This window comes from Sorex araneus, chromosome 6, assembly GCF_027595985.1.
Source record: "Sorex araneus isolate mSorAra2 chromosome 6, mSorAra2.pri, whole genome shotgun sequence".
Taxonomy (NCBI): domain Eukaryota; kingdom Metazoa; phylum Chordata; class Mammalia; order Eulipotyphla; family Soricidae; genus Sorex; species Sorex araneus.
In genome coordinates, this window is record NC_073307.1 from 151,185,045 (window position 1) to 151,201,244 (window position 16,200).

General features: G+C 35.6%; 1 protein-coding gene across 1 annotated transcript; it reads left to right on the forward strand.

Moving 5' to 3' along the window:
- The first annotated feature begins 6,640 nt into the window (after positions 1-6,640).
- Positions 6,641-7,576, forward strand: LOC105943494 (olfactory receptor 4C15-like). The gene has a single exon (XM_055144161.1). The coding sequence runs from the start codon at positions 6,641-6,643 to the stop codon at positions 7,574-7,576; it is 936 nt and encodes a 311-aa protein (XP_055000136.1).
- Positions 7,577-16,200: the final 8,624 nt, after the last annotated feature.

The following is a 16,200-nucleotide window of genomic DNA, read 5'->3' on the forward strand; positions in this document are numbered from 1 at the left end:
ACAGAATATTCATTTAATGTATACATCTTATATGTTTATAGGTTTTGTTATTATTAATAAACATTAATCAGCACACTAAAAAAATGCAGATTGATTCTGAGCCTTGTCCCAGAACTCTGCTTTGGCATTTTCCGTGCACCCAGAATTATCGTCCTTTACCACATAGAGGTTTTATTTCATCTCTGTATACCCAGTATTTATACCCAGTATTCTACTCCTGGAGGGAATGGGAGAATCTTCATATAGTACTCTGGCTCATGTACATAAAAGCTCTGTATCTATAGTAAAGATTGAAAGATAGAGATCTTTTTTTGTACATGTATCATATGGTTTTGTATATATTCCATATACAGAACAGTCTTAAAATCACACAGTGTGTAGAGTTTCAACCCTGGGGAGAACCAAAAGACAGTTCTATGGGTTCATAGTGTCTCAAGGAAACATCCCTTAATTCCAGTGGGAAATTATTCAAGGAGGAACCTTTGTTTCCTTATTTACCCCTTCCCTTAACCATGTTGAAGACAGCACTGCAGAAGCAGTGGGAAACATTCTCTGAATCTAGAGATGCTCTTCCACTGTCTCTGAGATCTAGAAACAGAACTTGGAGTCAATCTTCACTTGTTCGCCAGTCTCTGCTTATATATTTATTCAATTTATTTATACATTTTCTCTAGAGAGGCCATTTTCTGATGGTGCCAGATGACATATAGCCAAGTTTTGATTTAGCTTTAAATCACACTCTAATTTTCATAACGTAAACGGACCTGGTGTCCTTTTTCAAAGTGAATTAGAGACTACCAGCACAAGATCTTTCATGAACTGACAGGTGGTAAGAGTCCTAAATTTTGACTTTTGCACTTTTAAGTAAGAATTTCAAATTGTATGCATAGCTTAAAATTATAAATGTATAATCCAGCTTGAAGTTTATATAGGATCTCAGGTCATCATTTAGCTGTGCAGACTTGGACTAATCACATCAACTTTCTATCCCAATATTCCTCATTTTTATAGGAATTATAATATCTGCATGCTCAAGAAATTTGGAAACATTTTAAAATTGTATGTCTCTGTGTCAATAAGTTAACCTTTGATATAAGTGACTCAATAAATGCAAGGAATTAGAAGTAAAATAATTGGTGGAATTAGGAGGAAATCATCATATATAGCACAGTGCTTTAGTCTCTATTTGTAATTTGTTACTTCTAATTTTCTCATTTATCATGCATCCAAAGAATATCTCCTCATTCTTAATGTTTTATATTTGAGTCTATAATAATGAGAAGTAACATAGGAGCACTGTGGTCCAGTGTTGTTTTGTTTATCATCTAAGAGTTTTTGATAGATAATATACCTTTACAAAAAGACATAGGAAATAAGCCCAAGAAGTTCATGAAACACAATAAGAAGTCATATGTCACATACAGTCTTCTAATAAATATATATATATATATACATATGATGTTCTCTAATTACATTTGATATTAACTATAGCTTTACACTTATGTATTAGGTTGATCAGGTATACTTTTCTAACTGAAATCAGAGCTCTCTTTGAATTGGCTATGTCTTTATCATATTCTTAAAATGAATAAAATCACGAGAGAAACAGTAAGTAAACCCAGTGTATTTATCAAATATAGATAGATATTAAAAAATAAAATATTTTCACATTATATTTAAACTAATTGTAGAGTAATTGAGAAATTTAATGAGCAGAGCTATATTCTAAGGTAATGAGGTAATAAGCAGAGCTATATTCTAAGAAAAAACAGTATGGAAAAATGCAAGTAATAGGATTCCCAGACAATTGAGTAAATAAATAAATCTAGCTAGACTTGAGAATCAAAAGTGCTTTTGTTGGGGCCAGAGCAATAAGCAGTGGGTAGGATATTTGGCTTGCATGTCACTGACCTGAGTTTGATATCTGGCACCCCATGGGGTCCCCCAAGCACCTCCAGGAATGTTTCCTGAGTGCAGAGCCAGGAGTGACCTTTGAGAATCACTGGATGTGACCCCCCCACTCAAAAGAAGTACTTTTGTGATGCAAGTTTTAATGATGACACGAGATACACGAGCTGAATGAAACTTTTGGAGGAAAGATAGTAATGTTTTATTGTTCTATTATTTTGGATGTTACTGATTCAATAAGACTGGTATAAGAGTGTAAAAATACATGTATATACACTTAAAATTTACTGTTTGATATATAATTTACTGTTTGATATATAATTATAAGTAATTAGTTATAACAACTTAATTTTTTTACATGTAGCTTTGACAGGTATGTATATTTAAAGTTAACAAATTAAGTTCTACTTCTTTTATTGAAGCTATAAGAATTATATTTTTGTGTGAATTAATGCTTATAAAAAACCAAGAAGGAAATTGTGGGGCTATTACAGAAACAAACAGTCCAATTCCATAATCTTAAAAATTGGCCAGAGTCCAGAGGTAATGGCCACAGGGAGCCTGAGTCATGCCTAATACCCTTAAGGAAACCTCAGTGTATTAAAAACATGATTTTTGAATTAGGAAAGATCCTAAAACCACCTAGAACAAGCATGAACACAATTACTTTCTTCTTCTACAGTGTACATAATTACAGTTGATATCAAAGTGTGAAATAGGAATGGTTAGGGTTAGGGTCAGGATAATAATTCAGTGATAGTATATGACACAATAGTATATTATATAAATTTGCTAGTTTCAGCTTTACAAAATAAAATAATTCTCTACATTTGGATGATTCATAAACCTTTGAACAATTAGGTGATGGAACATATGAGTTATGTGATTAAGAATACAGTTTTCTTAAGAATTATTCAAATTTTTGGCTCACCTGGTGTCTATATAAATGAACACTGATTGAAATAATGTTGATGTTAGTATTTCACAAGTGCTATTAATTTATGCGTACTACACAAGGCCATAGAATATTTTTTAACTTTCTGTCTAAAAAGCTTTTAATATGTTGCTACATCATAAACAAGGATACTAAGACCAAGAGGTTTATTCCATAACCAATGGCTCTTAACAAATAAATTAGAATTGATACCAAGAATGGAAATTATAATATTTTGAGTAATATGTTTTTATTAATTGTAGTTTCATAAAAATTTCTATGAGTTCACATAGAATTCATATGTATAATTTTATTAGTGGAAGTGAACCGATTTTCAACACATCCATCAAAATGATGGCATGAATATTAATTCTTTTTATGATGAAATATCCTTTTTTCAACTTCTGTTAGTTTTTCATTAGAATTTCTTTACTTCTTGAACCTCAGTCCATGGCAAATCAAGCCATTTTGCAAGTTACTTTGTTTTTAAGTCATCCTTTCATTTCATTGTTCCTTTCCTTTCAACATTAGGTTAAATGGGTCTAAATAAAACATAAATGATGTTTTGTTAGTTATAATCTTAAAAAGTTTTGATTCGTTTTTTAGTGAAACAAAATAGTCTATGTTGAAGAAAATTTACTTAAATGATGTGAGAGTAGAGAAATAGAGGAACAGATGTTCAAGAAAAAAACATAATAAAAACTTGCTTGAAAGTCCAATTTTTGCAAGGATTATAGATTTTATCTATATTTCTATTGTTTTGGTGACAAATTGTAGCAGGATGCTTATTCCATCATACAGATATTATTTAGGAATGCTACCTGTTCTGGAATTGTAGTGAATATAATTATTAATTCATTTTGAATGAAGTGAAAATAAAGTGGAATATGCATTTCTCTTATCAACATTGTGAGCTTTTTTTTTCCAGGTAGTTTAGGTTTATTGGGTTACTCCCATTACAATGCTCCCACTCCTCTGTTTTTTTTAAATTTATTTATTTTTAATTAGTGAATCACCATGAGGGTACAGTTACAGATTTGTACATTGTTGTGCTCATGTTACCCCCATACAAAGTTTGAGAACCCATCCCTTCACCAGTGCCAATTCTCCACCACCGGTACACCCAACATCCCTCCTACCCTCCCCAATCCCGTCTCCCCCCACCCCACCCTGCCACTTTGGCAGGGCATTTCCTTTTGTTCTCTCTCTCTCATTAGGTGTTGTGGTTTGCAATAGAGGTGTTGAGTGGCCACTGTGTTCAGTCTCTAGACCACATTCAGCCCATATCACCCTTCCCCCGCCTGACCTCGACCTTATTATACTTGGTGATCCTTTCTCTGAGTTGCCCTCTCCCCAGAATGTGAGGCCAGCTTCCAAGCCATGGAGTCAACCTCCTGGTACTTATTTCTACCATTCTTCTATTCTTGGGTGTTAGTCTCCTGCTTTGTTATTCTATATTCCACAGATGTGTGCAGTCTTTCTATGTCTGTCTTTCACTTTCTGACTCATTTCACTTAGCATGACACTTTCCACGCCAATCCACTTATACGCAAATTTCATGACCTCCTTTTTTCTAACAGCTGCATAGTATCCCATTGTATAGATGTACCAAAGTTTCTTCAACCAGTGATCTGTTCTAGGGCACTCGGGTTTTTTCCAGATTCTGGCTATTGTAAACAGTACTGCAATGAACATATAAATGCAGATGTTATTTCTACTATACTTTTTAGCCTTTCTGGGATATATTCCCAGCAGTAGTATTGCTGGGTCAAATGGGAGCTCAATATCTAATTTTTTGAGAATCATGCATATTGTTTTCCAGAAGGGCTGAACCAGTCTGCATTCCCACCAGTGGTGTAGAAGGGTCCCTTTCTCCCTACATCCTCTCCAACAGCGGTTGCTTTTGTTCTTTTGGATGTGTGCTAGTCTCTGTGGTGTGAGGTGGTATCTCATGGTTGTTTTGATCTGCATCTCCCTGATGATTAGTGATGTAGAGCACTTTTTCATGTGCTTTTTGGCCATTCGTATCTCTTCCTTGGTAAAGTTTCTGTTCATTTCTTCACCCCATTTTCTGATGGGGTTGAATGTTTTCTTCTTGTAGAGTTCAACCAGTGCTTTATATACCATTGATATCAACCACTTATCTGATGGGTATTGTGTGAATATCCTTTCCCATTCTGTAGAAAGTCTTTGTATTCTGGTCACTGTATCTTTTGCGGTGCAAACATTGTGAGCTTTTTAAAGCTCATTTAGGTTTTTTTTGCTCTTATCAAATAAATGAAAATTTACTTGAACAAAATGCCTCATTGTTATATGTAAAAATTATAGAGCTAATGAACAGGCTTATATGCAAGAATATTTGATGCTTTCTTCATTATGTACACTTGAGATGAGGATGAAATATTCTTGAAATTGAGTCTGGACTGAAACTGAGAAATTGCAATAGTATTGTGGATAACTGAAGGAACAGCTTTCTCTGGGTGAGATGTCTGATTTTCTAAGTGAGAGACATTAGTAAAATTAACTATAAAAGTCAAAATAATGCAGATAACAATTTTGTATATTCCAGGTAGGAAAATAATCTATAATCACTCTGACAGTGCTGCAGTGCTACACTCTTGTCACAATCCGTTGAGACGTTTAGTTGTAAATAAACATTACTACTTGCAAGAAAGAAATGCCAATAAATTCGAAGCAGGTGGACCTGTAAGTTACACTGAATAAAATTGGACAATCATATATATGTATATATACGTATACATATATATGATAAGTTCTTAGGCAGCATAGCCTCTAGACTCAGTTATATTCAATATTCTTCCATACTATCTGGTTTTGGTATTTATGTGCCTTAACTTCTGGAGGCCCATTAGGAACAGAACTAATTATCCATTCTCTTAATTCCTTGCTTAGAAAGAGAACTCTTGCTCCTTTCTGGGTTGATCTGGGTTGATCTACGGGAAAGAACTGGGTGTTGAAATTGAGTATTTGTGTTTAAATGCCAGATTGCCATTTGTTACATCTGTTATTTAGTTCACATAACAGTTCAAGGGGTGATTTTTCTACAATTATACATGGAAAAACTAATGGCATTACTTTAGTTTTAAATGTTCCTCAACATTAATTTTATAGACATTATTTAACTTGAAAATCATACATTTGCTAGTAGCATTAATAGAGTAATGTTTTAATGTAAAACTGCGTTGTATAAAAATATGTAATACTTGCATGCTTATTATGTGTTCTATATACATAACAGACATTACCTTATAAGAACTAATTCATTTAAAATTTTTATACAGGAATTACTGGGGTTGCTGGGATTTTAAAGTGCCTCTAACACCCTTTCCCCCCTTTTCTAGATAAAGCTTTTTCCTGATCAGGAACATCATGCATCTGATGCCTGTTGTTAAAAGATGATGCCTATGAAGACAAATATTGGCTATTCCTCCTCAGTAATAGAATCTGGTTTCAGAGTCTCTTAAAACAACTTGTCATGACTAAGTCATCCAGTTTGGCAATTTAAATGAAATTATTTTCCAACCTAACTACAGGAAGTTTTGCTCATCCTCAGAAGTTCTGTCGAATTGTCCATCTGTGCAATTTTATTACTTAGTAAGCACAATGTTCAAATTCTACTTTTGTGATTTCAGTGATGAAAGAAATAAAAATGAACATATGGGTGATCAATCTTGTGGATGCCAATGATAGAAAATGGGTCTGATATAACATTTTTATTTTTCGATATTGCAGATTTTAGTGCTCTGTGTGATTGCTCTGAGTATGCCCTGAGAAATCATGCAAAACCAAAGCTTTGTAACTGAGTTTGTTTTCGTTGGGCTTTCAAAGAATCCACAGGTTCAGAAAATTTTATTTGTTGTATTTATGTGTGTCTACATCACAACTGTGAGCTGTAATCTGCTGATAGTGGCGACCATCCGCAGCAGTCCTGCGCTCCTGGGCTGCCCCATGTACTTCTTCCTGTCTTTCCTGTCCTTCACTGATGCTTGCCATACCTCTGTTGTTGCCCCAAAAATGATTATAGACTGTCTCTATGAGAAGAAAACCATCTCCTATAGAGGCTGTATGATACAGGTCTTTGCGGCACACTTCTTTGGTGGGGTAGAGGTGATTGTCCTCACATCCATGGCCTACGACCGATATGTGGCCATCTGCAAACCCTTGCACTATTCCTCTATCATGAACTCCAGACTCTGTGGCATTCTGATTGGAGTAGCCTGGGCCGGCGGCTTTCTGCATTCCATTACACAAATTGTCTTTACTATTCAACTACCCTTCTGTGGCCCAAATGTTATGGATAACTTTATGTGTGACTTGTACCCATTACTGAAGCTTGCCTGTACTGATACTTATGTCTTTGGCCTTTTGGTTTTGATCAACAGTGGTTTCTTTTGTATCCTGATCTTCTCCATGTTGCTTGTGTCCTATGGGGTCATTCTGTTCTCCCTGAGAAAACACAGCAGAGAAGGACGGAGGAAAGCTCTGTCCACCTGTGGATCCCATATTACTGTTGTATTTTTGTTTTTCATTCCATGTGTAATTGAGTATGCACGGCCTCCATATGATGTATCTTTTGACAAAATATTGGAGGTATTCTACACTGTCTTAACGCCTTTACTCAATCCTTTAATTTATACATTCAGAAATAAGGATGTGAAAAATGCCATGAGGAAACTTTGGAATAGATTAATGACTGTTTCTGTTGATAAATAGTTAAAAGAATAAATTTTCATGATAACTTAATCTATGTGGAAAGACTATTTTACAGAAGTTCATGTTCTCCAATTGAAACTATCAATTAGAGGTTCAGGAAATATATTTCACTCGAAATTCTCATAGATGTCTTAATAAACAACTCTTCTCCTAATAATCATGTGATGAATTAATTTGTACTTTTGTTTTGAATCTACCGATTGAAAATAATAAAATTAAAGTAATATAAGAATCATTGCTATTCATTTATTAGCAGATATATGTGTGTGAGATTTTAAGTTAGTAAATACTTTACAATACTATAATGAGAATCTTCTAGAAAAATAATATTGTTGTTCTTGCCCATCATCAAAGACTTAGCATCCCTCAGCACTGTTAGTCTAAGTCCCTCTCTTCATTTTCACTCACCTCCACTAAGCAAATTCAGTTCTCCAGTAGATTCTTAGGGTCAGGTAATACTGTCATATTTTAATCCCCTTACTGTTTTTAATTGCACATATAAGAGCGCTGTTCTTATCTACATTATATTATTTTTTATTTTTATCTTTTGCTTTTTGGGTCAGACTTGGCATTGCACAGGGGTTACTCATGGCTCATGCACTCAGGAATTACTCCTGGCAGTGCTTGAGGGACCATACAGAATGCTGGGAATCGAACTCATGTTCACCGCATGCAAGGCTAACACCCTACACACTGTGCATTCCCTCTAGCCCCTCTTATCTCCATTATTATGGAGTTGTTTGTTTTGTTGCTAAGTTTGTGAGAAGTCTATAAATCTTGTTACATTTGCTGGGGATTTGCAGTCAGAAGTTTCCTGTTTCAGTGGAGGCTGAATGCATTTCTAAGTACCGCCATCTAGTGTGGAGGCCCACAGCTAGGGTGTCAGGGTACCTACTGTGCCGGGGAACTGGAGTGCCCAGTTACCCAATCTCACCAGCATCTATGAAGTTTCTGAAGGTGCTGCATATCCTTGCTTTTGACTGCTAATATAGCACTGCATGTCCTGGGAAATATCAGCAGCCTAATCTTCCAGAGTCTGAATGACTTGGTCTCTGTACCAGTATTTGCTTACACTTAAATACATGCATCAGCTAGATAAGCAAAGGGTAGTTGTCAATATCTAATTTCCTTCACTTCAGACTAGTTGCTAGGACTTAGTTCACTGTTTCGCTCTGCCTGTTTCCAGGTGTCTGGCCTAGGTATTACTGGAACGACTGTCTGCATTCCAGGCATCTGCACAGTTCCTCTCCTCAGACAAATGGTGGTGAAATACAGGCGGATGCAAGGTTGGGTTGATTCTTGATTTGCTCTGCATCAGGGTCTCTGATACTTCCCTTCAGTTTCCCTTTTGTCCCTACAAGAGTCGTAGGTATGGATTATGCACTGGACTGTGAGGGAGAAGGAGAAATAAAAACTTGTTCATTGTTCACATTTAAGAAATACTAAATTCCTGACTGTTTCTCCATTCCCAACTTGGACTGTCACTCCTTCCAGAATTCATGACCTCTCTCATTTGCAGAGGTCCCTCTACTTGTAACTCTGCTCAGCCACCAATAATTGTGTACTTAGGCAAGGCTTGGTCTCAGAAAGGCTCTCTCTCACTCTTCCATCTCCTTCCTGGAATGGGAACCATAGTGTGGTCAATTAAACCACATTCCATGGACAAAGATGACCACTGGTTTCCCATTTTGATGTCTGTCTCAATGAACCCTATGCACAGTTCTTTGTCTATTTTAATTTTTCTTATTTTCCAGTGTTTTTTGGATGGGAACTTCCTCATTCTTCACTTCCTGTCTCCAAGCTGATCCCACTTTCTTTGTCATACCAAGAGATTTTCGTGCAATTATTGTTGCATGAAAATCATTTGGTTTCTAACAGATATTGTTTATTGAAATATCAAAAGAGAATCAATATCCTTAAAAATAAAAGTGTAAATATTGGGGTAGATATCAAGAGAATAATTAGGGACCCCACAAAATTCCACCTTCTTATAATAAAGTTTTAACATAAATAAAATATGAGACCTATTCATGACCATGTGAAACAAAATACATAGTAAAAATTGAATAGTGGAGGCAAAATAGTTATTTAGTAAACAATAAATTACTATTCTGAGAGATAAAAGAAATTATAGGACATTTAAGCACATTCCTTGCATATAGATATATTGAAGGAGAGTATATTTCATTAAAATAATTACCTTATCAAAAACTTTAGGGATCACTGCCATGTGAAGCAAACTTTCCATTATATTCCTCAAGTATGTAAAACAAAACAAATTGTTTCTAAAATTTTAATTGAATCATTAAACATGAGGAACATCACATTATCTCACTTTCAACTGTACTATAAAGCTACAGGAAGCAAAACATGTGCAGTGTTGAATAAAGACAGACTCTCAGATCCATCGTGCAGTCCAGGGATAAACCAAAGATATATGGGATGTTAACTCTCCATTTTAAAATAAAAATACAGTATAATTCGTAATTGAATTAATGTGATTTACAGTGCTGTTAATGATCATTTCATGTGTACTTGATTCACCACCACAGCCACCCCCACAGTATCCACTGTCCTCCACAAGGTTTCAAAGGCTCCTCTCATTCCACCCTGTACTCCAGCCCACAAACTCAGTTCTGGAGACCCTAGTTATTCCTGTTCTTTTGTTGTTACCTTACTAGAATCTTTAAGTCCAATATATGAGAGTGATGTACTCTATTTATTTCTTTCCTTCTGACTTCTCTCAGCCTAATATGCTCTACTCCATCTATGCTGCAGTAAATTGCATCATAGAGCTGCACAATATTCTGTTGTGCATATATTACATAATATCTTAATCCACTCACCATACAGTGGGACATTTGGGTTATTATTTTATTTTGGCTATTAGACTTAGTACTGTGACAGGCATTCATACATATCAACAGAAACTTATGTTTTATGTAATATATACTACCAAGGATGTAATCATCCTTTGTTGCTTCTCTATCAAAACCATTATTATAGAAAATAAGCATATATATATAATGAGGTCCCATAGTGTAGTTCATTGTTAGTAACTGAAGTGTGAAAAATAAGAGCCCTTATCAACGATGCCATTTCTCCTACCCTCAAATTAAAAGGAGCACAGATTTCAATTAATACAGTTAGAATAACCACAAAGTCAAATTCTTCATAACTTATAGGTCACATGGTAGTTTGCATCAAAAACTTTGTATTTGTTTTCATTGGGGCTAGAGCAATAGCACAGCGGTAAGGTGGCCCGGCAAACCAACAAGAGTATCTAGCCCACACGGCAGAGCCTGGAAAGTTACCCGTGGTGTATTCGATATGCCGAAAACAGTAACAACGAGTCTCATGATGGAGACGTTACTGGTGCTGTCTCAAGAAAGTTGATGAGCAATGGGATGGCAGTGACAGTGACATAGGTTGTCATTGAATTTCTGCCCTCGTTTTGCTGAAATAGTGTTCTTGTTTTAGTTATTCTCAAACCCTATACTAATGGCAGAGCCTGGCAAGCTCCACGTGGCACATTTGATATGCTAAAAAATTAAAAATGAAGGGTCCCTTTCCCCTGACCCTGAAAAAGCCTCCAATGCAGCACTGCTGGGAAGGACGCTTAAAAAGAGGCTGCTAAAATCTCAGGGCTAGGACAAATGGAGACGTTACTGGCGCCTGCTAGAGCAAATTAATGAACAACAGGATGACAGTGACAGTGACAGTGATGCCATCTACTGTGAATTACTTCTTATTATTTTAATACTTTCCTCTACCAGGAAGAAATATCAAAAATGAACTGAACTGAACTGCCATCCAGTTGCTCATCGATTTGTTCGAGAGGGCACCAGTAACATCTCTCATTGAGAGGCTTATTGTTACTGTTTTTGGCATATCCAATATGCACAGGTAGCTTGCCAGGCTCTGCTGTGCGGGCTCCATACTCTTGGTAGATTGCTGGGCTCTCTGAAAGGGGCTGAAGAATCGAACTCGGGTCAACCTCGTGAATGGCGAATGCCCAACCGCTGTGCTATCGCTCCAGCCCATCAAAAATGAAATGCTATTTTTTTTAATTTCAGAAATGTTCTTCCTCTCTCTCTGAGATCTAGAAACAGAATTTGAAATTAATCTTCATGTACTGACCAGCCTCTGAATATTTATACTTATTCCCAGAGAATAAGAATATAAGAGATAGCACCATAAATTTCAATACACCTACTAGTGATAAGATACAAACATGGGAGATCAAATGTCCTTCACTCCTGGAAGGGAACACAACATGACAATCACTATATCAATGCCACTGGACCCCACGCCAGGCTGTTTCACTTGGGGCACTTTAGAGGGGAGTGCTTGAGACCTGGCCCCTCCCCACCCCAAGGGACCCATCCCTGGCAGCTGAAAACCTACAGAACTCAACCACAGCCAGGCTCTCAGCCGCTCTGCACATGTTTAGACTGAGCCTCACCCATGAGTGAATTTATTCCTGGACCTTGCGGGTGCAGCACTTCATAGGACACACCCTATCCATACTCCATGAGTACCACACCACATATGATGGGGTTCAAAGTAGTAGGCAACCAATCTTAAAAAATAATACACATATGTATATATACACATTGACTGGAGCGATAGCACAGTGGTTAAGGTGTTTGCCTTGCATGCGGCCGACCTAAAATAGATTCCTCCATCCCTCTCAGAGAGCCCAGTAAGCTGCCAAGAGTATTCTTCTCACATAGCAGAGCCTGGCAAGCTACCCATGGCACATTCAATATGCCAAAAACAGTAACAACAAGTCTCACAATAGAGACTTACTGGTGCCCACTCGAATAAACCGATGAACAACAGGATGACAGTGCTATATATATGTATATATATTACATATATACGTACATTATAGATATATATGTATATATATTTAAGCACAAAAGGCTCAACCTTTAAAAACATTTATTGATTTCTTATAGAACATCTTAATGGCCCCTGTTAAAATAGAACAATTTTCACACTCTTTCCTCTAAGGATCCTTTTTTGTAGTATTTTCAGCATATTTTTTCATATAAAGCAATACAGTATACATTAACTTAATTTGCTTTGGGACAGGAATTGGGGTTCAGAATGGAAACATCCAAAATATGGTGGTGGGAAGGTGTAAAAGTGGTGGGATTGGTGTATGAATCTGTAATCAAATATTGTGAAATACCTTATAAAAAATAATAAAAAAATTACAAGTAAATTATTGTTGCTTTCAATAATTTGAAGGAAAGTGGAGGATACCAAGGTAAGAAAATCCACCAGAATAAGAAAAATTAACGTGAGATCTCAATCATATGCAATATTTAAATTATAAATAAAAGAGAGGCAAGGGAAAAGGAACATTTGAAAGGAACTCTGGAACTCTGATTTACTGCCCCTCTCCTGAAAGAAAACAATGTTCTCTATTATATTTCTCTATGGGAACTAAATGCATTTAACTTTTGTAACCACCAATTGAGTCTTTATAGTTATTAAGACATCATTCGAATTACCATTTGGAGATGGAGGTTAATACAGCATCTCCAGTTCTTTTGTCTAAATTAATATTCTGAATATACCTAATGTTTTATTTGAAGAATAGTTTATTTAGGTAAATGAAAAATTGGATTAATTAAGTTTAAGAACTTATCCTAAAAAAAAAATCCAGTATTACATTCTCATTGTCTACTTGAGTGATTTCTGAGTTCAGTCCGGATTAAACCCTAAACATCATGGCTGTGGGCAAAAGGAACAAAAGCCAGATATAACCTCATGTGTCCTAAATAACAGTGAAGTAAATTAATTGCCATAATAGTTAAAATAGAAAAATAAGTCTTACAAAGAAAGTTTTAAAAAAGGGGTGGATCATATTCCGAGACATTAAATTATACTGTAAAGTTATAGTTATCAAAACTGTGGTCCAGGAATAATAACAGACAGAAAAGCAGAATATAATCAAGATCCCAGTGGTAAATACTCATATTTTGGGGCTGTGAAATAGTACACTAATAACTATATTTCACATTCCATTGATTATGGAACCTTATCTCAGAATCCTGCCCTGTCTTTTTAATAAGCAAACAAGTTTTATCTTTTACTCCAAAAACTATATTACATCTCCATATGCCGGAAATTTTATTCCTGTAGGTAATAAAAGAATTTTCAAATAGAAATGCAAGCACAGATATACAGATGCTATAGAAGTATAATTGCTCAGGGACATAAGATTGTGTCAATAATTGAGAAAACCAAAACGGTTAAAATCTTCAAAATCATACAGGTGGGAAATTCCCAACCTTGGGGAGAATTGAGATGCCATTCTATAGGTTCATGATGTCTCAGACAAACATCCCTCAATTCCAGTGGGAAATCGTTCAAAAAGGAAACTTGATTTCTTATTCCCTTCATCGCTAAACCATATTTAACACAGTGAAGCACAAGCAGTAAGGGATGTTCTTAGCATCTTCAACTAGAGTTGCTCTTCTTCAGTCTCTCTGATGCAGAAAGACGATGTGGACCCAACAGTCACTTGTTGCTCAGTTCATGGAAAATTAGAGATTTCCAGGAACATTCAATAAACTGAAACATGGTAAGACTCATAATGATACTTTTGTATTTTAATGAAGAAATTCAAATTAAAACTTGGACTTAAAACTTTAAATGGCATGATACAACTTTCAAGTTTAATAAAATTTAGGTTATAAAATTAGGTTGTAAGACATAACAACTCTAGCTTAAGTGTGCACACTGGGATAATCCCATAACTTTTCTGTCTCTAAATTCTTCACTTTGAGTAGAGATTATTATCTTCATAAATCAAGGTAAACATTGTAACATTTTACATTTAGTATCAATAAAACGACATTTGAGATCCTTTAAGCACTCAATAAATATTTCATACAAGAAGGAACACTTTTGGTGGAATGATTGAAATAACTGTTATTTCAAAGGCTTAAACCTGTTTTCTATACTTATGTTCAACTTTACAATAAATGCAGATTAGGTAAAATGTAGCTAGTCATCACTTTACCTTTGTCTCAGCAGTACTTTTTGCTTTCTGAATTTCTCATGTCTTAGGCATCCAAAAATATTTCTCCCTCCACTGATTTTTTAGATAACTGAGACTATATTATAAATATTTTTAATTAAAAGCTTAGAGATTCAGTGTATTTATAATTTAGAGTATATTTGACTTTTATTTTTTTAAATTGAATTGCTATAAGACAGACTCTCACAAAGCTGTTCAGGATTAGGTTTCAGACATACAGTGTTCCAACAGCCATTCCTCCAGCAGTGGAATTCCTCCAGCACCAGTGTCCCCCATTTCCCTCCCATCATGTCCCATGGATATTTACAAAAGTAAAATCCAGAGTTTAGGAATATAAAACGAAGGATATTAAGAAAATTTTGATAAATTAATAAACACGCTTTTAACATAGAGTTAGAATTCAAAGATGAGTAGAAAATTCCTGGTCAATCTTCCTGGTAACTATTTAAATTCAAAACCAATAGGAACTGTGGGGGCTGGAGCAATAGCATAGCAGGTAGGGCGTTTGCATGAGGCAAGCAAGCAGCAAACTTTGAGTCTATTCCCATCATCCCATATGGTCCCCTGAGCACCACCGGAAGTAATTCCTGAGTGTGTGAACCAGGAATAACCCCTGTGCATAGCCAGGTATGACACAAAAAGTAAAAAAACAAACAAATAAATCAAAAAACACAATAGGAACAATCTATCAGATTATATACACTTTATACAGTAATTAATCTTTCTCAAGATAATTTTTTCCTCTGGGCTCAAATGGCAATACTCATGGGTTACTCCTGGCTCTGCACTCAGGAATTACTCCTAGTGGTGCTTGGGGGACCATAACACATCATATGCTAGGAACTGATTTAACTGGGGTCAGCCACTTTCAAGTGCCCTACTCACTGTACTCTTTCTCTCTTCAGGTAAGAAAATGTTAATATCAACAGCCAGAGAAAGTGCATTTGTCCATTTAATATTTTTCACAGAAATACATAAAATTTCTATTCTTCTTTTAATTGAATCTTATTCCATACTCCTACTAATGAAATTAGACACAGGATTTGGTTCACTAAAGTAAAATATTTATTATTGAATAGTTAAGAGGTAAAATTTGTTTCTCTACAGATATCAGAACTCTACCAAAAACTCTGAGTATATACTCATGTAATAGTACAAGTAATACTGTGTGTTGGGTCTTACTATGAACATAATTTCTTGAGGAAAATTACACAAAGCCAGTCATATACTTAAACAATGGAAATTGTACTGGGTCATAGTGTCTTGGGGAGACATCTTCATATTCTTGTGGGAAATCAAGGAGGAAACTCTTGTTTATACATCTTCCAGGTTGTTGAAGACTGTTGGATGATCAGTAGCAAACATTCTCTACCGCATGTGCTTGAGATGCACTTCCACTTTCTCTCTTTTTTAAAAAATTTATTTATTTTTTAATTAGTGAATAACCATGAGGGTACAGTTACAGATTTATAAATTTCCGGGCTCGTTTTTCTCTCATACAATGTTTGTGAACCCATCCCTTCACCAGTGACCATTCCCCACCACCAATAAACCCAGCATCACT

What these genes read in the sequence shown, in the direction of transcription:
- LOC105943494 (XM_055144161.1), top strand. Translation starts at nt 6,641, where the DNA reads ATGCAAAACCAAAGCTTTGTAACTGAGTTTGTTTTCGTTGGGCTTTCA.